At 40.2% G+C, this 25046-nt stretch overlaps 2 protein-coding genes across 2 annotated transcripts; both read right to left on the bottom strand.

Moving 5' to 3' along the window:
- Nucleotides 1-865: 865 nt before the first annotated feature.
- LOC144692706 (fibronectin type III domain-containing protein 7-like) lies at nucleotides 866-15593 on the bottom strand. The gene is made up of 8 exons (XM_078561795.1): nucleotides 15392-15593; nucleotides 14049-14327; nucleotides 11192-11452; nucleotides 7461-7721; nucleotides 5835-6095; nucleotides 3942-4202; nucleotides 2378-2638; nucleotides 866-1233 (listed from the first exon to the last, which is right to left on the bottom strand). The coding sequence occupies exons 1-8, from the start codon at nucleotides 15591-15593 to the stop codon at nucleotides 866-868; spliced, it is 2154 nt and encodes a 717-aa protein (XP_078417921.1).
- A 1893-nt stretch (nucleotides 15594-17486) lies between these two features.
- Nucleotides 17487-23504, bottom strand: LOC144692707 (fibronectin type III domain-containing protein 7-like). Its single transcript, XM_078561796.1, has 5 exons — nucleotides 23456-23504; nucleotides 22658-22918; nucleotides 20948-21211; nucleotides 18406-18666; nucleotides 17487-17858 (listed from the first exon to the last, which is right to left on the bottom strand). Exons 1-5 carry the CDS (start codon nucleotides 23502-23504, stop codon nucleotides 17551-17553), a joined length of 1143 nt encoding a protein of 380 aa, XP_078417922.1. The 3' UTR covers nucleotides 17487-17550.
- Nucleotides 23505-25046: the final 1542 nt, after the last annotated feature.

The raw sequence follows: 25046 nt of genomic DNA on the forward strand, positions 1-25046 counted from the left end.
GGAAACCCCCAGAGAGACTGACTTTGTAAATAATTGATCTGTGTAAATAACTTGATATACTGAAAAATTGTAAAATGTATTTTTCAGTAAAAGTGGAGGGATGTAGTAATGAGATGCAATATACCTTTAAGACAAGTAAGGTCACATGATCCTAATATCCAATAGCAGAGTAGCACGGGCTACCTCTATGTGAGTTAGTCACTGATGAGTGAAGACAGAGTTTTATGTTGTGAGTACACAAGTGTAGCTGCAGAGTTTAGTTTGTAACTAAACAGCATGTGTTTATTCTAACAATGATCTCTGGATGTTCTCTGTCTCTGTGCCAACTCAATCAGCGCGAAACAAATGTGCAACCTGGATCGTTTAGCCCCAGCAAACCAAGGCCACTGGATCCAACAGAAAGTGACCATGAAGTTGGCAGATTGTTGTAAAATCCCCAACTGGCTTGTTAACGCCCCTTAAGGGAGGAAACTTGTTGTCGTAACCCAGTCTGGCCTGTATGTGACTCCAGTCCGACATCAATGTGGCTGACTGTTATACTATCCTCTGAATTGGTCCAGAAAGTCATTATTATCAGTTGTACCAAACCGCCACTGTTAAAGCCTATCACCATCTTCTCAGGGAAACTAGGGACAGCAATAAATGCCAGCGATGCCCATTTCCTAAGAATGAATGGAAATCAGACAGGGTGTGTACCGAGTAGCTAGTCCATGGCCACTCAATTTGCACCCGTGACTATGATGGATTTCACTCCATCCCTTGGCCATGGGAGATTGACTAGATTATTAAAAAATACATTATGAAGCTAACAGTAGAGAATACATTATAAAGTGTAAAATTCATATTCTAAATCATTCTTCTGTTTTTATCTTAAGCTGAAGAAAAACGTTGTACCAATATTACACATCTGTTGGCTATGTCGAATAGGTGCAACACGGCAGTTTACAGTGTTACTGACAATGAAAGTATTACCTGTATGAATTCTGAAACCAGAATTCGCTGTACTCTCACACATCTCATTAGCAGCTTTGACACTGAAGCTGTATTCTTGGCCACAGTGGAGCCCTTGGACTTCACAGACTGTGTCACTTGTATTGCATATAACATTATGTCCATTGTCTCCTTCTGCAATTGCAATGTATGACTGTGCCCCATCAGTGTGTCCCCAGTGAACCGATGCACTGTTTTTGTCACAGGCCACAGAGACGTCAACGTGCTGTGGAACGCATGGCGCTAGTTACATGAGGAAAAGAAAAAAATTGCAGACATTGAAAATTACAGACAATGAGGTTGATTTATATTAGTGAGAGATGTCAACTCATCAACAATGTCCACCACTGCTGATTCAAGGCGGTGATAGATTCTTAGTAACATAGAGGCAGAGCTATTGTACTTACCTGCAAGTGCTCTGTCTATTTGTGTATCGTTTAAAACACACACCCATCAACTGTAAATAGTGATGTCCACTGATTGTGAAGTTTCAAAATCTAGCTCAGCTTGTTTTCAGTGACATTTTATGGTGAGGCAAATTCTAATGCTATAATGTAAAATGATGCTTAATAAAAAGGTACCAAATTGAAATACCAGAAATTAAATATGCTACCTCATCCTCATAGATAATGCTTAGGTTTTCTTATTTAATTGTTTAGTTAATGCATACATTGTAATTTGTTCAATGTATATTATGCAAATCATTTCTTAAAATGGTAATTTTTGTCCAAAGGCTTGTTTGGGGTGTCAGTGTTACAGGCCAGTAATTATCTCTCTGGAAGGGAAATTGTATTTTATTTCGCCTCATTTTAAAAAGGTATATATAGCACATTAATTTGATGTAATGCATGGCCTAACTAATAATAATAGTAGAAAACAGTAAAATATATCACATTTGCCATGTACATTGTGCATTCTTTAATTGGGAATCTCCATTCTGTGACACAGTCACGTCTGTCACTGCATACCTTTACCATAAGATGGAGCTTCATAAACTGCAGCTCTCCATACTCACCCTTTCAACGTCACTAAAGTCACTTGCAGGGAAATTTGTTTGTTTTGATATTTCACAGGCAAAGCCATGGAAAATCCTTTGATAATGGGAACATGCCCTCCCCGACTGTTGGTTAGCATATATTGCACCTTTTAATAATTGCAAATATTTGACTGAGTAACTCCTTTATGTGATTCCATATTTTTGTTACTGAATTTATCAAACATAGGTGCATTTTGTAGAGGTTGAAAGCCTCCTATACTTCAACTCTGTTTGAACACACATGCACATTTTCATTCCCGAGATATATTGCTGCAAACAGAACATTTGCCCTTCTATTGGACTTATATAGTGAATGGAATGCATCCAATCCTTTCAGAAAGTCATCCCCACCTGTTTGAAGTTGAATGTTGTGGCTACTATTACTCCCGCAGGTCTCAGACAGTGCTTTTACTGTTACTTCATATGTCTGCCCACACCACATCTCGGGCAGGTCACAGTGCGTTTCCGTTGTGTTACACCAGGTCGTGTGTCCGTTGTCCGTTTGCGCTTTTGCAACATACAGTTCTGCCCCATCGCTCTGTTCCCAAGTCACGAATGCTGTATCACTTCCACACTGCAGAACAGCTTCCACAACCCCTGGAGCACAAGGTGCTTCAGAAACAAAAACATCACCATAATAATTCATAACAAGGCCCACTTCACAACGGCTCTGTAATTTCATCTTACATGTAAGTCTCCTTTTTAAATTACAGCCACTAATAATGCTTGATCGGGAAGACAGCTGTAAAATGTGCCAGTGAAGACATACACTGGCAAGAGGAAGGAACAATTTATTTCAAATGTGTTAGACATTAATGGGTTTTCTCCGGTTTCATTATATTCACATTTCCAATTACATTCCTTTCCTATCTGTTTTGCTCTCCTATAGCCTTCCAAGTTTAACCATGAAAATCCCAGCTTCTGTTCTTTATAATCTGCAAGTTTTGACATGGTCTATCCAATTATATTTATATATTAATATATTATACAAATAAAGTGTAGAAACTGTATGGGTAAATGATTCAAAACAGTGTTATATGGACCACATTGATTCACCAGAGAGTTGCCAGCTGCCACCTGCATGGTCCACGAAGGTTTCCTTATTGATATCATTGAAGAAACCTGCAAAAGTCATGCAGGTAACAGCCGGCGACGCTGGCTGCCTCGGGGGAATCAATGTAATCTACATAACACCGCTTTGAAGCTACGCAAGCTCATTCCTAGCTCCGTGCGTCAACAAAGCAACACTTTTATGAAAATGTTATATATAAAAATGGAGGGAAAAAAACGGCAAATATTGGAAATACCCAGCAGCTCGTCAGAAGGGTTACCACTGAAACATAAACTTTTCCCACTATGGATGCTGACTGCCTGTTCTCAGCATTCCCTGTTTCTGTTTCACTGAAATGTGCCCAATTTGCCATCTCCATGTAGAGATCCAGATGGCAGGGATATTGCTGCTGAGTCTACTTCTGTCCTCATGCTACTTCTAACACTGGCTAATGATCAAGAATGGAATCTAAGCTATGCTTTCCCCTTTCCTAGCCTATGCTGAAGTCGATGGTGATATTCTTAGTACTACGCAGGCTGAGATCAGCTAATGCAGAATAGACCAAGGCAGGACATCTTGGTCTGGATGGCCAAGTATCTTAGCAAGTAGTGTATTTACTCTCTGCATCAAAATGGAAGCAACAAAACACTTTCTCATGAAGATTACACTCATTTAATTAATAATTTAGGACTACATACTTCTCAGCAAAGGCTTTCATTTAATTTCAGTGTTTTACGTTAGATTGAAAAGTTTGAAATTGAACCATAAATATTTAATATTTAATTTTTTTCATTTAAAAATGCTTTTCTTTATTGTTAGGTAATATTTGAAAGCGTGAGACTGTTATTAGAGCCAGACTATTACCTGTCCCCATCTGCTGGCTGTAACTTCCAGAGATGTTACACATGTCGTTGAGTGCTAGGACAGTGACAGTGTAATTGTGACCACATTGCACAGACACTAATTCACAGTTGGTGCCTGTTGTCATACAAGAATCCATGTGACCATCATTTGCTTCTGCTGTTGCGATGTATGTCAGTGCACCATGACTGAGATCCCATGACACTATTGCAGTTCTTGTCTCACAGTCAACATAAGCTGTGACATTCTGGAGATCACATGGTGCTGAAATGTGAACAGGAAACATCATTTCTACTAGACACAAAGAAAACTATAGAAAATGGATATTTTATTACCTTCTTGCACCAGATGTAGCTTGTTGAAAGACAGTTTCAAAATAATGTGATTTTACTTGCGTGTATGCCATTCAGTGTCATAAGTTTCATAAAATTGGATTGGAAATAATTTGAAGTGGTTATTTGTTATATTTACCTATAAGCTGGACAATGGGATTGACATTAATGCTATATATAACTAAAATAGAACAGTAAGCCCAAATGGCCCCAGGGGTAGTGCCTTACTTTGAATCTCTCTCAAGTTCTTGCTAAATTCTGCTGTCTGTCTGTCTCACCCTCTCTCTCTCTCACACTTATTCTCTTTTCTTTAACTCACACTCATTTGATGTACACAAACACACTGGGCCTGACTGATTGAGTTAAATTCTTGCTCATTGTCTTTAGAAACACTTTTTATCCCTTCAGGTTGACAGCAGATCGCATCAGTTGGCAATGAACCAGCCAACTGGCTTAGCAGATGCAGGCTTAACAAAGGGCAATGGTTTAACATTTTATAGCTTTGTTAATGCAAAGAATTTAGTTAAAATCATACGAGAATCTAATTTGTGTCATGTTGTCAATCTATAATTATACAAATTAATCCAATCAGTATGCCAAAGATATGATTCAGCTAAACAATCACAAAAATATATTCCCAATCCCAATCATGTTTCTATGTACTTTATCGAAACAGAGGAAGTAAGAATCTTGGACATTGTTCTGCCCCTTTTCCCCAAGACTCACATCTGTTGGTAACTAAACAAACTTTTCCGTTTGCATGCTGTTTTTCCTGTACTCCCTTTCACAAAATTGGTGAGGATTTGGTTGGGGGGTGGGGGGAGGATGGGGATGGTGGGGAGACCAGGGGCTGGAAAAAGAGAATCTGAACCATCTTCTGAGATGACTATTTATTTTCCCAAAAATATCCTCTTTGGATGTTCACCTTGGTCTTTCGACACCAGATCAGTGCTTATGTTGGCATTTTTACGATTTTGCTAGTTTGGGTTGTTAGTTATAGCAGTTCATTGTTAAGAGATGAGTAAATCTCACTACATCAAATTTTGGTGATATACGAGCTAAATAATGCAGGTTTCAATTTTGCATCTGATCAAGATTCAGTGCAAAGCTTTGGATTCTGACAAACTCAAATTTCAGTTCTCAATTTATACTCTGACTTAATTTACATACAGGTCTTGTCAGGTTTGTACAGAATTAAATACAATTTTACAGGACAGAAACAGGTCAGTCAACCTTACTGGTCTATGCCAGCGCTTTTAGGCTTCACCCATCCCTCTTCATCTAACCCCATCAACATATCCTATTCCTTTTCTCTCATGCACTTATCTAAATTTCTCTTAAATATATCTATACTATTTTCCTAAACTGGTTCTTGTGGAGTCCCACTGTCTGGGTAACAAAGTTTATCCTAAATTCCCTATTGGATTTATTGTTGAATATCTTACAATTCTGATTTTATAATGTACCCAAAGATTATGAAAAGTAACATATATTAGACAAAAAAGCTGTTTTTATTTATATATCATTTGTTTAGTAATGCAAGTTGAATGTAAAGTAATTTTACCTGTTTCAATCTCAAAATGTGAACTCTGGGTACTGTTGCATGTTTCATCCATGGCTAATACACTGATATTGTAATACTGGCCACATGCCAGATCTGTAATGGTGCAATTGAGATCAGTGGTGCTACATGACGCTGTGTGCCCATTCCTTCCCTCTGCAGTTGCAACATATGATATTGCGCCATTACTGTGCTCCCAAAATAGGAATACTGTATTATCGTGACAGTCTACAGACGTATCCCCTATCTGCGGAACACATGGCTCTAGAGTGGAAAGAAAACACAATTTATGTAATTCATATTTTTCTAGTGACTCAGAGGTTTCTCCTTCTTTTGTTTTGTTCCTCTACCATGCATTTGTAGAGAGTTCAGTTGAAGCACTTCAGCCATCCTGTAACATTACTTGGAAACTGGCTACAAGGTGATGGAAGAGAATTCTCTGGAGGTGTCTCAACCTCCTATTTTCCCTGTCGAGGAATGGCTAAAATTGGGAATTTATGGGAGATCAAAAGTGTAAACCTGTGCCTATCACTTTGCTCCACATACAGCTGTGGTATTTACATTAAGCTCGAGAGAGGGTTTGGGGGTTGAGCTATTGGCCCCAGTGGAACCCAAGCAGTGTAGAAAAAATAAAATTGGGCCTATTGACTTTAAGGAGAATTTGACCAATTTATTCCACTTAGTCAACCCATCTCCCAGTAAAGAGGTGGGGATGCAACTTCATCACAGGTTGCCAGTCAAGTTCTTTTATTATTGTTGCCAGAATATACTATCTGCTTGCTCTTTCACTCCCTATTGAGGAAGCTCCTTCTCCACTGCTTAGTGTGTACCTTAATGGATCAACTCATTTACTAAAATGAAGACTTAAAGTTTGTCAATGCACCTAGACTTTGGGTCACCAGCCCACCAAAAGCTATTTTTATTTACAGAGTGATCTTAATTATTACAATGTATATTTCTGTGAAAGGAAATGGTTATCCAAATAGCAAATTGGCTGATCTGAAGGGGAACAACGTGCATGAAAAAGTGTTTCAAAAAATACTTTTCTTTACCAACACAATATAGTAGTGTGAAAAGGAAAAGAATAAAGCTGCAAATGGTGGGAATGTGGAATGAAAAGAACTGCGGGAAATACTCAAGGTGTAAGGTAGCATCTGAAAAGATACAATAAAAAATAAGTTGGAAGATAACTCAAAGGCCATCTCAGTCAGGTTGTGAGAAGGCATTAGAAAGACAAAAGGAGAGTTACAAGGTTTTTCGTTTTGGAGTGCTGACATTTAGCATATTTGGCCCGTGACATTTATCCTTTGTTCTAATTACTCTTCAAGTTCTAAGAAAAGGGACTCTATTTAAATATTAACTTTCCTCTCCTTTTTTCAGATGCTGATGAAGCTATTCTGTTTCCCCAGCTTTTCCTACGTTTATTCAGTATTGCCTGTTTTATTGAAATGTATGATATCATTCGGTCAAAAATGACACGTCTGTTTCAGCTCTTCTCTTTCCATAAATAAACAAAAAAACACCTGAAGATCTTTTCATAAAAAGTGTTGGTTTGGTCTCTGTTGATTTTCTACATCAACTTTATTTATTTGCCTCAAACACATTTGGAATGAACAAGAAGTTAAATACCTGTATTAAGCTGCAGGCTAGAGGATTGTGAGCTAACACAGTTGTCATTTGCTGCTTTCACTGTTATTGAATATGTGCGGCCACAAAGTAGCTGTGTGAATTCACACTCAGTGTCTCTGGTGTTGCAGGAGGCTGTGTGCCCATCACTCGTTTCTGCTACTGTGAGGTAGGATGTTGCTCCACCACTTTGCGCCCATGATACTGACAGACTGTTAAAGTGGCACTTTGGATAGGCAGAGATAACCTGTGGGGCACATGGTGCTAGCAATTCAAGGGAAAAAGAGAACATAAGTTTTGATGGCTAAATCCTAAAGTTATATTGGTATCTCTTAATAAGTTTGAATATGTCAACAGTAAAGATAAAAAATTTTTTAAAAATGAGCATTGTTTGCACAAGTAATAAATAGTGCTGTAATATATCATTGCCTTGGACCTGAATTTTTGCACTGATGGACGAGCTCTTAGTGAAAATGGAGGCAGAGGCACAAATCCAGAAGTCCCGCCCACCCAAAACACAGCCCCCACAATTGGGGGAGGTGAATGGGGCAGGTTCTAAATTGCATATCTGTGATTCACGGATATAACTGCACATGTCAAAGTGCAGCTGCCTCAGTCAAATCTGATTTCGGCTTGTGCATGTCCAAAACGTGACTTGTGCACTTTATACCTGGTAGGAGAAGGTCTAAAGCTGCCAGAGTTCTTTGGGGAGGTAGGGTATCCTTTTGCATATGGTCCCAGGACATCTTTGGATGAGGTCAGGTGCTCTTTTGGGTTGTTAAAAGTAGACATGAATGCACATCAAAAGTGCACAAACTTTTTGGAACTGTCAAGCTCATTGGAACTGTCAAGAGAAAACTCAAGGGAATTGTCAAGGGAACTGTCAAGGGAACCATCAAGTGGTCAAGAGATTTAAATCTCCTGCTCTTTAAAGATTTGAAAAATCTATCTGCAGTGCTTAAAAAAGTGCTTGCTATTTCACTCTGTTGAAATTAGCCAGAATGCCATCATTACAGGATTATTATTGCATGACTGATTTCACAACATGTCTGTATCACAGTCGTGTGCCTGTCAGTTCACAGTTTGACAGCTCCAAGTGATTACAAACTCTTTGAAGTGGGACTGGGAATCCCATTTTTATAAGGGATTAAGGGAAGTTAAATGCAGTGAATGGGTTTTTTTTATCAATCAGAGTTTTTTTGAAATAGTGAATTAATCAATAGACACTTAAGAATTTTATTTAATCTCAGCGTCGGTCCTGAGGTCTACCCATGATGGAAACTGGGTGAGTTGGCATAGTAGGTGTAAGGGTAGTGGGTATAGGTTGGCATGAGGTGGAACTAAGTTGGCATAGGGGCTATAAGGGGCCAGTGGAGGGTTGGGGGGCATAGGTTGCCATAAAGGATATGAGGGGCCATGGTGGGTGGATGGGGGCCATAGGTTGGAATGGAGCGTATGAGGGACCATGGGCATGTGTGGGGGAAGATCTGAGGGGTGAGGGCTGCAGGGCACTTCTGTTTTATTATTTTTTTCATATCTTTGCAGCACCAAAGCGGGCCTTTAGCCCAGCCTGCCTTTGCACCCAGCAGACTCCGAACTCTTTACTGTGAACACTTGCCCAATGACTCCCCCTTTCACCAACACATTCCCCCCCCACCCCGCCTCCTGCACCACCACCACCCCCCACCCCCCACCCACTCCCTGGACTGAAAATCTCAATTTCTGGGGCACTTTTTCCCTGGTCAGGTTTGCGGAGCCAGGAAATGCCTTGACTCAGCGCTCCGAGCCCGGGAGTGAAACTCAGGCCCAGGTTTCTTTCTCTCTACCATGCTACATATATTAAAAATCAGATTTGCTCGAAGAAAATGTCACAACTTGTTTTGATACAACCACCCCAGAGTATGGACAGAGTGTTGGGTCATGTGTCTGAGGGATGGCCTGAGAGTTTTAGTTAAGCCTTTAACCACTGTAATAAATATACAGTGTGATTGTTTTTATTCACTTAATTACTCCATTTTTGATAAATCTGTTTGCAAGTTTACAGCCTAAGCCAGAGTCTGGTGAAGTGTTTAAAAAGGGGATTTCCGTTTAAATCTTAGGGTCACGCATTATCTAGACATGGGACTGGTAACCATGCACTTCATGTCATAAATGGTAGGACCTGGTCTGAGCTGCTGGCCTGAGAAAAATATTGGGATATGAAATGTAACTGTTGAGTGAGGCAAAGGAGGAGATAGCAGGGGCACTGGCAATATTTTCAATACCTCTCTGGCCACAGGAGAGGTGCCAGAGGATTGGAGGACAGCCAATGTGGTACCGTTATTCAAGAAGGGAAGAAGGGATAAACCAGGGAACTACAGGCCAGTCAGTCTAACCTCCGTGGTGGGGAAACTATTGGAAGCAATTCTGAGGGACAGAATTAATCTAAACTTGGAGAGGCAGGGATTAATCAAAGTCAGTCAGCATGGTTTTGTTAAGAGGAGGTAATGTCTGACCAATCTGATTGAGCTTTTCGAAGAGGTGACCAGGTGTGTAGATGAGGACAATGCATTTGAAATAGTCGACTTGGACATCAGCAAGGCTTTTGATAAGGTCCCACATGGGAGACCGATAACGAAGGTAAGAGCCCATGGGATCCAAGGCAATTTGGCAAATTGGATCCAGAATTGGCTGAGTGGCAGGAAGCAGAGGGTGATGGTCGAGGGGTGTTTTTGTGACTGGATGCTTATGTCCAGTGGGGTTCCACAGGGATCGGTGTTGGGTCCCTTGCTGTTTGTGGTATATATAAACGATTTAGACTTGAATGTAGGAGGGTTGATCAGTAAGTTTGCGGATGACACGAAAATTGTTTGGGTGGTAAATAGTGAGGATGATAACCTTAGATTGCAGGAGGATATAGACGGGCTGATCAGTGGCAAATGGAATTTAATCTGGATAAGTGTGAGGTGATGCACTTGGGCAGGACAAACAAGGCAGAGGAATACACGATGAATGGTAGGACCCTGGGAAGTACTAAGGATCAGAGGGACCTTGGTGTGCGTGTCCACCAGCCCCTTAAGGTAGCGGGACAGGTAGATAAGGTGGTTAAGAAGGCATATGGGATTCTTGCCTTTATTAGCCGAGGCATAGAATATAAGAGCAGGGAGGTTATGCTGGAACTCTATAAAACGCTGGTTAGGCCACAGCTTACAGTGCAGTTCTGGAATCCACATTATAGGAAGGATATTTACCAGGATGTTGCCTGGGCTGGAGAGTTTTAGTTATGAGGAGAGATTGAATAGACTGGGGTTATTTTCCCTGGAGCAGAGGAGATTGAGGGTGGGGCATGATTGAGGTGTATAAAATTATGAGGAGCATAGATAGGGTAGACAGGGAGGAACTTTTCCCCTTGGTGGAGGGATCAACAACCACGGGGCATTGATTTAAGGTAAGGGGCAGGAGGTTTAGAGGGGATGTGAAGAAGAATCTTTTCACCCAGAGGGTGGTGGGAATCTGGAACTCACTGTCTGAAAGGGTGGTAGAGGCAGAAATCTTCATAACATTTAAGAAGTATTTGGATGAGCACTTGCGATGCCATGGCATACAAGATTATGGACCTAGTGCTGGAAAATGGGATTAGAATAGTTAGGTGCTTGTTTGACTGGCGCAGACTCGATGGGCTGAAGGGCCTTTTTCTGTAGACCTCTATGACTCTATGACTAACTAATCTCACAACAGAGTGTACAGTGCAATACCTCTTTCGAGATTGACAACAGAACTTTGGTTGCTGCGACACTTTTCATTGACAGCGGTCACTGTTATTGAGTACTCCTGACCACACAGTAAATCTTTGATCTCACAGTTAGCTTGTTGTGTGTGACATGAGCGTATCAGCCCATTGCTTCCTACAGCTGTTGCTATGTATGACACTACCCCAGTGCTGGAATCCCATGACACTGAAGCAGCATTTGTAGTACAGTCCAGGTAAGCATTCACTGTCTGTGGAACGCAGGGAGCTGCAAGGACAGAGAGAAAGATGGAAGGAAAAAGACACAATTAAAACATGCAAATTACAATTTGCAACGTATTTAAATATATAAGTTTGGTATAAGTTCAGCTCTGCAAATTTGATGTTAATTTACTTATTTACAATCAGACAATCCATAACTACTTTCAATCAGAGGAGAGTAAGAAATAAGAGGAGTAGACCATAGGGCCCCTCGAGCCTTGTCCACCATTCAACACAATCATTGCTGATCTTCTGTCTCAACTACACTTTCCTGCCCATTGCCCACGACTTGATTTGCTTCACTTTGGATCTGCTCAAAATCCTTCTCTACTGTATCATTGTATTCAACACAGTATGGTTTTGTAGAATTGCATTCTTGCTGCTGTGTGCGGACCAGACTGGCAGGTCTGTCAAAGAAGCACATTACACAGACAAACACCTCCCAACTGATGGAGAACGTTTGGAGTGAGAAAGTTGGGAAAAAATGCAAAATACAAAAGAAGAGCTGGGGAGTAATTGGCATCAGAGTTTCTTTTCAAATTTGGAACCAACAGCGATGAGAGAGGGCGGGGCTGCAGATCCCACAAGGGCTTACTGGGTAAATGCACTGTGGCAATGAGCTACTCAGACCACAATGTTCTGATTCACAATGTTTACAAAAACAAGTCCAGTCTCTGCCTTGACTATCATTTCCATGCCTTGATCATTCTTTGTGTGAAAACTGAACAGGCTGGGCTTTTTTTCCCTCCACAAAAGGGAAGGTTGAGGTATGACCCAATAGAGGTCTTTAAAATTATGAAAGGGTTCAATCTGTAAGATGTTTGGAGATGTTTCCATGTGGAGGAATCCAAAATTAGGAGTCATAAATATAAGATTGTCGCTGATAATTCCAATGAGGAATTCAAGAGGTTGAAGAGAGTTGACATTGTGGAATTTGCTACCAGATGGCACAGTTGAAGAAGATGGCATAAATGTACTTGAGGGAAGCTAGACTCATGATCTCATGATTGGGAAAGGAGTAGAGAGATATGTTGATAGGATGAGATGAAGAGGATGGAAGGAGAATCATTTGGAACATAAACCCTGACACAGACCAGTTGGACTGTTTCTGTGCTGTACATGCTATGTAATTCTACACAGGTACATCCTGACATCCGTTCTCAACTTATCTTTTACCAGTTTCTAATTAAGTATTTTAACCACATATTATGTTAAACTAGCGTTCCAATTTACCTTTTATACTTTTCCCAGTAACTCACAGATCTACCTACTCTTCTATCAAACTTATTTTGGTTCTTTTCAAATTGAAGCATTTTGAGTTGGTGCAGACATGATGGCCCAAATGGCCTCCTTCTGTGCCATTAAGATTCTGTGATTCTGTGAGTTCTAGTATTTTCTTACAATTCAGCTTGCTGACAATAGGTGTTAGCCTCATGGTCCTTCTTAGTTCCATCTCCAGAATTTGGATGCTTCTCTTGTGACTGTTGGAGTATTTGAACTGGGGTCTGACCAGACCACTATACAATTTCAGTGTGATGGACTTGCACACTACTGATTTGTAAAAAATGCTCAGCATTCTCTTAGCTTCATTGACCCACCGATGGCTTGCTAAACTCAGCCAGCACAACAGCATAGCAGTTGCAGATCTGCAACTGGTCTCAAGGAAAGGGAAAAAGAATCATCCAGGGACCCCACTCCTAATAGCACTCTAATAACCTGTGCTGTGCAGTAAGATGCTAAATGAAAAGAGGATTATGGCCAACTGTAATTCTCTGTAATGGTTTTAAGAGCCTGCTGACATACACTGCCAAGGGGTTCTGGTAGTCTGATGGAGTCATTAGCTAAAGAGATTCAATCCCTTGTCAGGAGAAAAATACTTGGGGAGGGGATCAATGACCAAAAGAGCGGTGTTGGCAGAAGAATTTACTACAATTACCAGAGTCTCACAGCTTGTGTTCAACCAGAGCACTGATTATATACAAAAAACTACTGCGGATGCTGGAAATCCAAAACAAAAACAGAATTACCTGGAAAAACTCAGCAGGTCTGGCAGCATTTATTTATGCTGCCAGACCTGCTGAGTTTTTCCAGGTAATTCTGTTTTTGCACTGATTATATGTTTGGCAAGGTAAGTTTTGTATTATCAAAGCCAACTATTATAGAACATTATTAGTACCTGTCTTAGTCCAAAAATGTGAGCCCATGGAATCTCTGCATTTATCACTGGCCGCTTTTATAATTATTTTATACATCTGGCCACATTGCAGGTTTGTGATTTGCCAGCTTGTTCCTGTGGTACTGAATGAAGTGTAATATCCATTACTTCCTTCTGCAGAAACGTGGTGTGATCCTGCTATGTGGCTGGCTGTCCAGGTGACTACGACAGCATTATTCTCACAGCTCAAATGACCAGTAACGTTCTGCGGATGGCATTCTGATTTAATTCAACATGTGGGGGAAAAATGGTGCAAATAAATTCAACGAGTAATTACAATACAAAATGTGATGACTTTCCAAGCAGTAAAAACATATATTTTTCCACCACAATACATTTGAAGATTGCCTAAAGTAAATCAGCGGTACACTTTGGTCAAGCACTTTACCTAAATTCACAGCTGGGTTTATAATCTGTATGTGGCCCACATTTTGGCTACTCTCACAGGTTTCACCGAGCGCTCGCACAGTTACGGAGTACTCCTGATCACACAGTAAATCTTTGATCTCGCAGTTAGCTTGCCGTGTGTTACACAAGCGGGTCAGTCCATTGCTTCCGTTGACTGTTGCTAAGTATGCCGCCGCCCCAGCACTTGAATCCCATGACACTGAAGCAGTGGCTGTGGCACAGTCCAAGGTGCCATTCACATTCTGTGGAATGCAGGGAGCTATAAGAAGAGACAATAAAATTAAATATCCATTTTAATTCCAAATAAGCTAAAAATCTTGAATCAGGTTTCCAATAAAAACAACATGCATTTATATAGCATTTTTAACATAGTAAAATGCCCCAATATGCTTCACAGGAGCATTATCAAATAAAATTTAATACCAAGCCACATAAGGAGATATTAGAACAGGAAAAAAACATATTTTTAATGTTTTAAGGAGCATCTTAAAGGGGGAGAGAGTGATAGCCAGGTGCAGAGATTTGGGGAATGAATTCATAAACTTAGGACCTAGTCATCTGAAGGTACAGTTGCCAATGGTGGGTGAAAGAAATCAAGGATGCACAAATTGGCAGAATTGGAGGGACGCAGAATGCTTGGTGACTTTTAGGGCTGGAGAAAGTTGGGAAAATTGTGTGTGTGGTGGTTGGGATGGGGAGGGGTGTAGGGTGGGGTAGGCAATGGAGGGATTTGAACATAGAAATGTGAATTTTAAATATCAGTTGTGACATACTCCCTCTCCTTTAACCCAAGCCAGTAATGACAGCCTGGTGATGCAGAGCTCTTGATTCATCCCATGAATGGCACCCCTTCTCCTCTCTTCACTCTACAATATAAAGCAGAGCTAACCTCTCCTATGCATGAAGTGGTCCCTAGAGCTTGCACTGTCTTGCATATAATCACCTACACGTACAAGGTACCAATTAAAAGAATCAACACTGAAACAAAAGAGCTTTCAGGTCTCTGACATAATCTGGAGTGGCAAACCATTGAGTGACCACAGTTATTCATTGTCATCGTAAATTTCTTGGCCTTTAGAGTACAAACCACTAGGCTTCTCTATGGATGCTTTCAGAGCTAATGTAGGATAACTTCTTGTTAGAATGCTTCTCTATTGTCATAGTCAGAATAATCTGGGCAAAGAAGATCACAATAAAAAAGAATGGTTTTGGGACGCTGTGTGGATTAGCAAATCTGTGGAATTTCAGGTAAGGTATCAGTGAAATCCATGGAATGACTAAATAAAGAATTTTGATTTTCTAATAAGAGTGCAAATAGCTTACCAGAATTAAATTGAATTTCTGCTGTTTTGGAATGGTTGCATATGTCATTTTTGGCTACCACTGAGAAATTATAGATGAGGCCACATTTTATCTCTGAGATTTCACAGTTGTTATCGGTTGCATCACATGAAAAGTTGGATCTGTCGCTTCCCTCCAGTGTTGCCGTATAGGCGAGTGCACCTTGGCTCTTGTGCCATGTCATCAAGGCAGAATTGCTGTTGCAGTTAACATGAGCACTGATGTTCTGGGGGATGCATGGACCTAGCAAATCACAACATCGCATATTTTATACATTAAAGTTTCATTGCAGAGGATATATACACTGTAAATAATTTAAGTTCTATCAGAGTTGGCAATCAGGTTAGTCTACATTAAATGCTGTCATGTATCCAAGGTGCAATGGAGAGCCATTATAAATGAATGATTAACGTTGACGTAGATTAGCATTTTAAATAGATTTCATAGATTAGTTCCCTCAGAACTGAGAATGTGACCTCAAAACTTCCCAAAGTACAAAAACACAGAAACTGTTGCATTCTCTGATGGAACTGCCTCAGGGTTAAACTTTTAAGTGTGGTGGAGGGTATTCAACATGCAACTCTTGCTTATTTCAAAGCTTGCGTTGGGGGAACCTTGTCAGAGTTCTTGCATCATTTGTCAAAAGTCAGCTTTGATTCAAAAGGCATAGGCTTCCTGGTTGAAAGGATGACCTCTACATAAGACTTGCGGAGATGCTGTGGTTTTAAAAGTACCTTTCACCTAGGATGGTTTACAGGATATCATGCTGAATTGGACAAAAACAATTGATAAGTAGGAATTGCCCTTGTAGCAAGCGCCCTCTGTGAATTATACTCTATGTTATCTTTGAATAATTTACTTTGTGATTATACTACATACACATGTAACTTTGTACAATAAAAAGCTTTTCTATTATGAAAGGAAACACTTTTTGATGGAGCTTGGATAAAAGTCCAGCCTATACGTATTAAATGATGGTTTTATGTTTAATTTGTGGTCGTTAAAGATTCCATGCTAAATGGCTAGATAATGTTAAACATTTCCCAATGGATTTTCCTCTATGGCACACCACCATCACCCCTGGCATTAGTTAATGCAAACAATGAATAGTTTTGATAATATTCCAGATCTCAACCAGTGAGTTAGAGGAGGAATTTTAACTCCCAAAATGGGTGGGTTTGAGTCAAGTGGGAAGTAAAATATTTTAAACCCAAATCTAACCTGCCTCAGGTTTTAATGGAGATGAGACAGAGGGCAGGTGACCAACCCACTTCCAGGAGGTGAATCGTATGCTTAAGCATTTCAATGAGGCCGCATGCCCTAGATTCCTTTCTCTGAGGATTTTAATGTTGGCCGGTTGGGTTTCCTGGGCCTTAGTAAACCTGGCAGACAGAGGGAGAAGGGGATTGAATAATGGAACAGGGGCTTTCCCAACGCTGCTTCTGGGTCAGAAGGAGCATGAGTGGCTCCCCCGACCCCTCGGACAAACCTGTTAAACATCCCAGTGATCCCATCCTCTTCCCCTATAACCCAATGTCCTCCTGATGTTTTGCATGGCCCTCGATCTTCTTCCCTTCTCCCCGATATCTCTGGGGACGCCCCACCACACAAACCCCACCCCCCAACCACCTCACTCGGGCCCAATCTCTCCCTCGCTCCTCGCGACTCCTTATTTGGGGCCTGCTCCTTCAGGTCTAGCCACCTCACACTTGACCAGTCACTCAGTCTGGCTGGTTGTGGCCAAAAAACAGATGGCGAAAATGATAATCAGGTTCTGCTCTTACATTCAGCAGAACCTGAGGGAAACCCATTCTCCCCAGTAAATATTGGGACCAGAATTTCTAAAAGAAAAGAAACATGGTGATGTTTTGCAATTTCAAGCAAATAAAATCAACGCTATTCATAAATCCTCCGTATAAGGGAACTTGTTTAAAGTTAGACACGTATTTAGGTCTCAGAATTCCAAGTATTCTTTTTGGAAAAGTTGCTAATAAGCTGGTCTCTGATCACAAAACAACAACAACAACAAGCTACAGTTATATAGCACTTTTATAATGTAATTAAATATCCCAAGGTGTTTCATGCATAGATGGAATTTCTAACAGAACTTATAATTTGAAAGGTTCCAGATTCCTCAGTGCTTACGTACTCTCAATCTTTATCTTATCCATTACAATACAAACATTACCTGTCTTAATATAAACAGGAGAGCTCTGGGAACTGTTACATTTGTAATTTGATGCACTGACAGTTGCAACATATACTTGGCCACACTTCAGGTCTGGCAGCCAGCAGCTTGTATCTGTTGATGTGCACAGATGCTGTGTCCCATCACTCCCATTAACAGAGACCACATGGCTGATTGCACCTTCAAACTTGCTCCATATTACAACGGCCGTGTTCGTTTCACAATCCACCCGAGTGTAAACATTCTGTGGTTGGCAGGGCGCTGGATAGAAGGACAATTATTTATTTAGAATCAGTTTATTGAAGCTTTTCTCTGGACTGTTACACTGCAATGTTAGATAATGACTTCTGAATTTAATCTTTGTATATCACAACCTCTTCTGAATGTAATGTTTCTGCTAAACATATTGATCTATTATTGTATCTACTAAACGTAATTGTATATCATGATCTCTTCTAAATGCAATAATCATATAAGTAAACATTGAAAAGCTTGTATAATCATAGCCATTCCTGTCATCACAAATCAAAACCATCTCTGCTGGATAGGTTCTAAGACACCACTGAACATTGTCCTAGTCATGTGTATTGAAGGAGATGTATTGCCAGAAACGCTTGGTTTACAGCCTAGATATTCTGCTGTTCAATTATCACCACTTGTGCTGATGCTAAACTACCAGCTCTCTTGCTTTCATAACATTCAGGGAGATTAGCAGGTAGCCCCTTTAAGGCATCAAATTGCAATTGCTGAAAATAAGCTACTACTACTACTAAATGCAAATAAAGGTAATTAAGGTCACACATTCTACCTGTTTCTGTAATGTCATAGTAAGATCTGCCACTGTCACATTGATTGTCGAAAGCAATAACAAATACTATGAAACCTATCCCACATGGGAGCCCAGAGATGGCACAGCTGGTTGTAGAAGAGCTGCAGTTATATTTGTTTCCATTTGTTCCCACTACTTCTGTCTCATATGACAGGGCTCCTAATGCCATTTTCCATGAAATTGTTAAAACGTCAGAGGGACAATCAGTGGAGGCTTTCACATCCTGTGGAATGCAAGGGGCTGCAAAAATATAAAATCATCGGGTCCATTACTGTGCTGGTAAAAAAAAAACAGAATACAATTCTAATAATCTCTCACTTCCTGCTCTATAATTTCCCTCTCCTTCCTCTTCCTCAACATTTTCCTTCTTTTCTTGAAGGTGCTGGGTCACACTGGGCATGATTCCACAGTGGCCATCTGCTCTCCACCCATGAGACCAGTCATGTGTGGTTGTGGACAGCAAGTTTTCTTTTTGATCCATTTAGTGGTGGGTTTACCGAGTCGCTCAGGATCATGAACCTTTAGCTGATATTACCCATCTTTAGCCTGAGGTTAATCCAGAGTGCTCAGACAGCCAGTTGAGAAACGGGAATTCAGCAAAAGACCCTGGATGGAACCCGAGACCTTTCTCATTGGTCGCGTTCAGTCCCGCACCATAAGGTGCAATTATCCACTTGGTTACTGCTACAAATCTAACTTAATCCCTTCTTTGTACATCCATCAGGCTAACTTACATGACATGACAGAACACTAAGACTCTCGATATGCTTTGTAATAATCCACAATAAGACTGAATATAAAGCACAATCTAAACAAATCAATTTGATTTTAAATAAACCCTTCTTATAAGGGACAATTTTCTAACTTCACACCTCTGCCAGGGGACCACATCAGGAACTTGGGTGTTCACTGTGCATGACTTTCTCACCATTCATTTAAATCATCTGAAAATCATGCTTTGTGCAAGCCCAAAATTCCAATATGTCTTTTTGGCAGAGGAAGCTACCCATAGTCAGCCCAAAATTGGAAAGAAGTATATACACAAAACCCAGAATACGATATACACAGAACATGCTGTAGACAAAACAGAGAATGAACAGAGAATATCCACTTTATTTCATGGTGAAGATTATCTGCGTAATTTGCACAATTTCACTTTGTCACTTGCAAATAACAAGGCTATTTTCTTACTAGAAGACTAAATAGTTATTTCCCACTGTAAAAGCGCACAGTCACGGTGGTTAGATGATTGTGTAATGTGGGTCACAGCTCACTTCACAGCTCTCCCTATTTTCATTTCCATTGAAGCCCATTCAGGTGTAAAAGGAGGTGCCGATGTGCTATCAGCTGTTCTAGTCAATTGCATAGTGAAGATCAAGCCCAAATGGTCACTTTTATACTCACCTTTCCCACTTATCAAAATAACATTAGTTCACTGAACCTCAACCCCATTGGCCCCAAAGGAGGGAAGTAACTGGCTGTGTTTAGCCTTTTTAAGCTGCAGGCATCGGATATATGGCTTAGAAATAAAAATCTCACATCAGTCCAATGTTGTTAGCATTGATAGTAACTGTTTCAAATACATAATGGACACTGGGTCATTCTAATCAGAGGTCAGATTGTGCTGAACTTCAAAATATAATTGATGTGAGATTAACTGGGTTTGCAGGTTTAAATCACTAATGACTACATCACTATTAATGGTAGAATTTCTAGTATTTGGAGCTAATGTTTGCCCTGCCTGTATTTACCTAGTAACCTGCATATCAAGTAATTCCTAGCAGACACAAGGGCATTTACTGTTAACTGATTTAAGGCTTTTATGAATTGTATCATCGCTACATTATCTGAGAGCCCAACGCTAAAAGAACTGAGTGCTTGTAAACAGGAAAAAGGTTTGGACAGCAAACTTAAGTTGAATCTCCTAACTTAATGAATAAGATATAGGTTGGGATGCTGATATTCAAAGTGGCAGGAGAGAATTGAAGCCAGCAAAAATTGCCAGTCTTGTTGTTTATATTTATTCCAAACATTCATTCTGAAGTGTTATTAACCTATTACAGACCTTATCAGTAATGGGAGAATTTTAACCTAACCCACCTGTTGGGAAATTGATGGGGTCGGGTACAACGCACTCATTTACTCTCCATTGAAGTCAATGGACAGCAAAATTGGGCCAGGTATGAACTCAGTATTGCATTTAATTCTGTGGGCTTCTGACCCAGTGAGTTAGGTTAAAATTACCCCCACTATGGACAGAATTTTATGTTCCACGGGTGGGCGCGTGCCCGACCCGAACGGGCGTAAAATTGTGCGAGATGACGTCGGGCGAGCCCATTACATCAGATAGAGGAGAGGAGCAGAGAGAATATCAACCCCTCATGAAAAAAAGATTGCTAGTTAATATTGTACATAGCACTGTTAACAAACTATGATATCCCAGCCAAATAGGAAATAAGTTTCTATAACAAAAACATCTGAGCTTTGTTGGAGCTGCTTTTGATTATATTGGTTCATGTACCTGTACGTATTGTAGTGGGGTCACTAATGTTGCTTTTGCATTGGTTTTTTGATATTGACACAACTCTCAGTTCATACTCCAGGCCACAGTCAAAAAATGTGAAGAGACAGGAGGTTCCCCTGGTGTTGCATTCATCATTTGTCCCATCAGATGCCTGGGCTGTTACTTTGTACAAGAAAGCACCTCTGCTGGCATCCCAGGAGGCCCACACACTGCTACTATGGCAGTCACGAGATACTTGAAAGTTCTGAGGAGTGCAGGGTTCTACAAGTATTCAAAAAGAAAATATCATTCAATAAGATATAATAAACATGTTAAATTAAATTGTGGATGCTGATGACAATTAAATTTTCCTGTGACTTATGTCAGAAAACATTGATGATCAGCTCGACACAAATGTATTTTGCTTAAACCATTAAGATCTCAAATCTTCTTGGGCAGTGCAAAATTGAGGACAGTTGCTGTTAAGAGAAGCCTGATGAAGCAGACAGTGTAAGTGGTTGATTTGGCTTTTAATTCTGTGAAGGCTCCAAATTTCCAGGGATGTATAATGTATTATATACAATTGTGAGCAGAAAAATATTCCACACTTAAGAGTTACACTTTGCCAAATTCTTGGAACACACTACGACTGGCCTGGTACTTTTTAATAATTACTCATAAATAATGTTCTGTTGTTTTTAGCACTCAAATGTAGATTTTATAATTTATTCACTTTTATAATTGCTAACTTGTAACCATTCTAATTTCTGTTGAACACTTGATTATATTTTGTTTTATTCCTCGTGCTTATCTAGCTTCCTTGCTTAACCATTTAGGTTTAATTATATTGTTGATGGTATTACTTTACTCTTCCCCGCTTTCATCAATTTACTACCTGGTTAACATCTAGATTATAACAGATTCTATTTTATGCTTTGTGATTCTCGGTTCAGTTTTATTTCTATATGGACCTTTACAATCTATCTCTCGTTGCTTTGAAGTACCTCTTTTGAAATTCAGTACATTAATTTTGTCATCTAGTTCATGATAAACTTAATGATATTGGGAATGCTGACACCCAATGGCTTCAACTGCCTCCCAGGATATAAATGTTCTACCATCTCACACTTACCATTAGACCAGGTATATGCTCCTCCTTTTTTACTTTTAAGACTGAGGGAGATAGTTTCAAAGGGTGTGAAGCAAAGAGGGGTAAGTGAAGCTGAGGGACAGAAAAAGCCAAGATGGAATTCATTGGCAGTAAGGCTCGAGGGGCTGAATGGTCTACTCCTGTTCTTTTTTTTAAAACATGTATCCTCTTTAAGATGAAGAGCCAAGAAGCAAACCTGCTCTAACTTCAGGAATGTGGCTGTAGCTTTTGGAGCTCCCTTCCACCATTACACTGAATTTCGGTGGTACCATTGGAAATTTCCATTATCCGCACGGTGGGCAGAGTGACTAATCTCTGAGGTTAGAGGTGTGACTAATCTCTGCTCACACTTTCGGTCTGTCGCACACAATTGAGCAGATTTACGGGACTTCACAGAGATGAAAATCAGGCCCATAATGAAAACAAATGAAAAGTTTATTAGGAGCAATAAACTTTCAATTTAAACATAGCGCAGGGTCAACTGTAAAATCTAAATAAAATGTGGGCTTTTACAACTTAGTGCCTTTCACAGCAATGTAAGAATTCAACATATAATTTTCTGGCTAATGTTCACGTACTAGTTTCAAAAGTAGCAGCTAAACTTTCACTGCTGTTGCACTTGTCAGCCTGTGCTACAACTGTTACAGAGTAGTGTTCGCTGCATTGCAATTCAGGTATTTGGCAAGTTACTGTTGATGCAGTGCAGTACTGAATCACACCACCAGAGCTTCTAGCGACTGCTCTATAGATCGTGGCACCAGGGCTGCTGTTCCATGACACTTCCACTGAATCTGCAGCGCAGTTGTAGAGTACCTTCACATTTTGTACTGGTTTTATCCCTGTGGAGAGGAAATTTACAGAGTATTAATTTCATCCGAAATGGACAACTCAGTGACAGGAAATGAAGCTAACCAATCTAAAATATTGACCTTCTGATTAAGAAATCCAAGTCTCAGTTTATCAGTCTATTAATCTGCATTCAAATATAGCTGGCGCTTTTTCAGTGTCAATCGGCTGTCTGGTGAGGTACCTGTATAAGGATACCAGCTGACGGCAAGGTCAGGCTGAGCTCTGTACTCAACTCACCATTGTAAAGATTCTGGGTCACACGTGACCCGTGAAGGGGGCGAAACAAGACGATGGGAGGGAAAGCAGAGCTTTCAGATTCAAACACATCTCTTAGACATCAACATATGATTGAAACCAGTTTGGATTCTTCTATTCTTACTTGATTCTGGTAGTTGGGGGACTCTCCAGAAGGCAAGGATTAGGAAACTCTATCCTGGGGATCCTAAAGGGACCATAAACTCTAAAAAATGGTGAAATATATGAATGAAAAATAAAATGCCAATTTAGTAAGTCCTCTATTTGCCAACCTTTATTCTTCAATTGTTTCACTTGAATAGTCTGTACAAACTGCTTCATATGCCTTACTTACCCTCAGTTGTATAATATATCAAAGTGCTTTCCCCACGCAGGTTAAAATCATTCAATGACCTTAAGGTGATGGTATAATCAGCACATATTGCAAGATGGTTTACTACTATGAAATTAGAAAATGTTCTTGTAGTTGTTAGATCAGGCCTTTCCATGGAATTCGCATGCACAGTTATCTCATATTTGAAAGCTTTAGCCAATAGATTCCAATCTAATCGGATTGCACTTTGATTGAGAGCTGTGACTTTGATATCAGATGGAGGCTGTACCACTGTAATGGAACATAAAAGAAAACGTAAGTTTAACTCTCAAGGTATGTTAATGTATAGCAGCTTCTATCTGAGATGGTGGTAACTGGACTAGTAACTCAGAGGCCCAGGCTAATAATTCTCTGGGGACCTGGGCTCAAATCCACAAAGGCAGCTGGTGGCATTTTAATTCAATTCTAAAAATCAGGAATTGAAAGCTAGTCTCAGTAATGGTGACCGTGAAACTATCATTTTCAGACGAAGCAGCGATTCACTTGCACTTCTTTCAATTTAGTCTACTGCATTTGCCGCTCACCATGCGGTCACCGCTACATCTTCACTCAGTCCACAAGCTTGACCCCAACTTTCCTGTCGCTTGCTGTTTCAATTTACCATCTTGCTGTCATGCTCACATTTTTGTCCTTGGCCTGCTACAGCGTGCCAGCAAAGCCCAACGCAAACTAGAGGAACAGCACCTCATCTTCCAATTAGGCACTTTACAACCTTCTTGACTTAACATTGTGTTTAACAATTTCAGACCATGAACTCTGTCCTCCATTTTGATATATTTTTTCCCCAAACCCTCCCCCCACAAGGGCCAGTCTGTAACTTGTTCTCATGTTCTGCTTTCAGAGAGTGTTGACCCTTCTTCTGCTGGTAACACATTCTGCTAACTGACCCTTATGCCACAATTAACACCTGCTTTAGTCTTTAACAATATCATTTCCACTCCCTTTGTCTTATGTCCAAGACATCTTTTGTCAAATTTCTCCTGAGCTCCTACCTACCCCTGACCTATTTTGCCTTATCTGCTCCACTCCCTCTCTTCAACAGTATAAAGCCCAACACATTTCTACCTCTCTTCAGCTCTGAAGAGTCATATGGACTTGAGGCATTAACTCTGTTTCTCTCTCCACAGATGCTGCCAGACCTGCTGAGTTTTTCCAGCATTTTTTTGTTTTTATTTCAGATTTGCAGCCTCTGCGGGTCTTTTGCTTTTGTGAATTTAGCATTGATTGTTGTAAAACAAATCTGGGTCACTAGAAATCTGCTGTCCTTACCTGGTCTGGTCTACATGTGACTCCAGACTCACAGCAATGTAGTTGACTCTTAACTGCTCTCAAGGGTACTTAAGAATGGGCAATAAATGCTGGCTTTGCAGCAACGTCCACATTGCATGAACAAATAAAAACAAAATACAATTGCTAGTAAAATGAAGCCCAAAACAACAAAGAAAGACTTTCATTTATATAGCTTCTCTCACAACTTCAGGATGCCTTAA

The sequence above is a fragment of the Cetorhinus maximus genome, chromosome 17 (assembly GCF_964194155.1).
Source record: "Cetorhinus maximus chromosome 17, sCetMax3.hap1.1, whole genome shotgun sequence".
NCBI classification, from domain to species: Eukaryota; Metazoa; Chordata; class Chondrichthyes; order Lamniformes; family Cetorhinidae; genus Cetorhinus; species Cetorhinus maximus.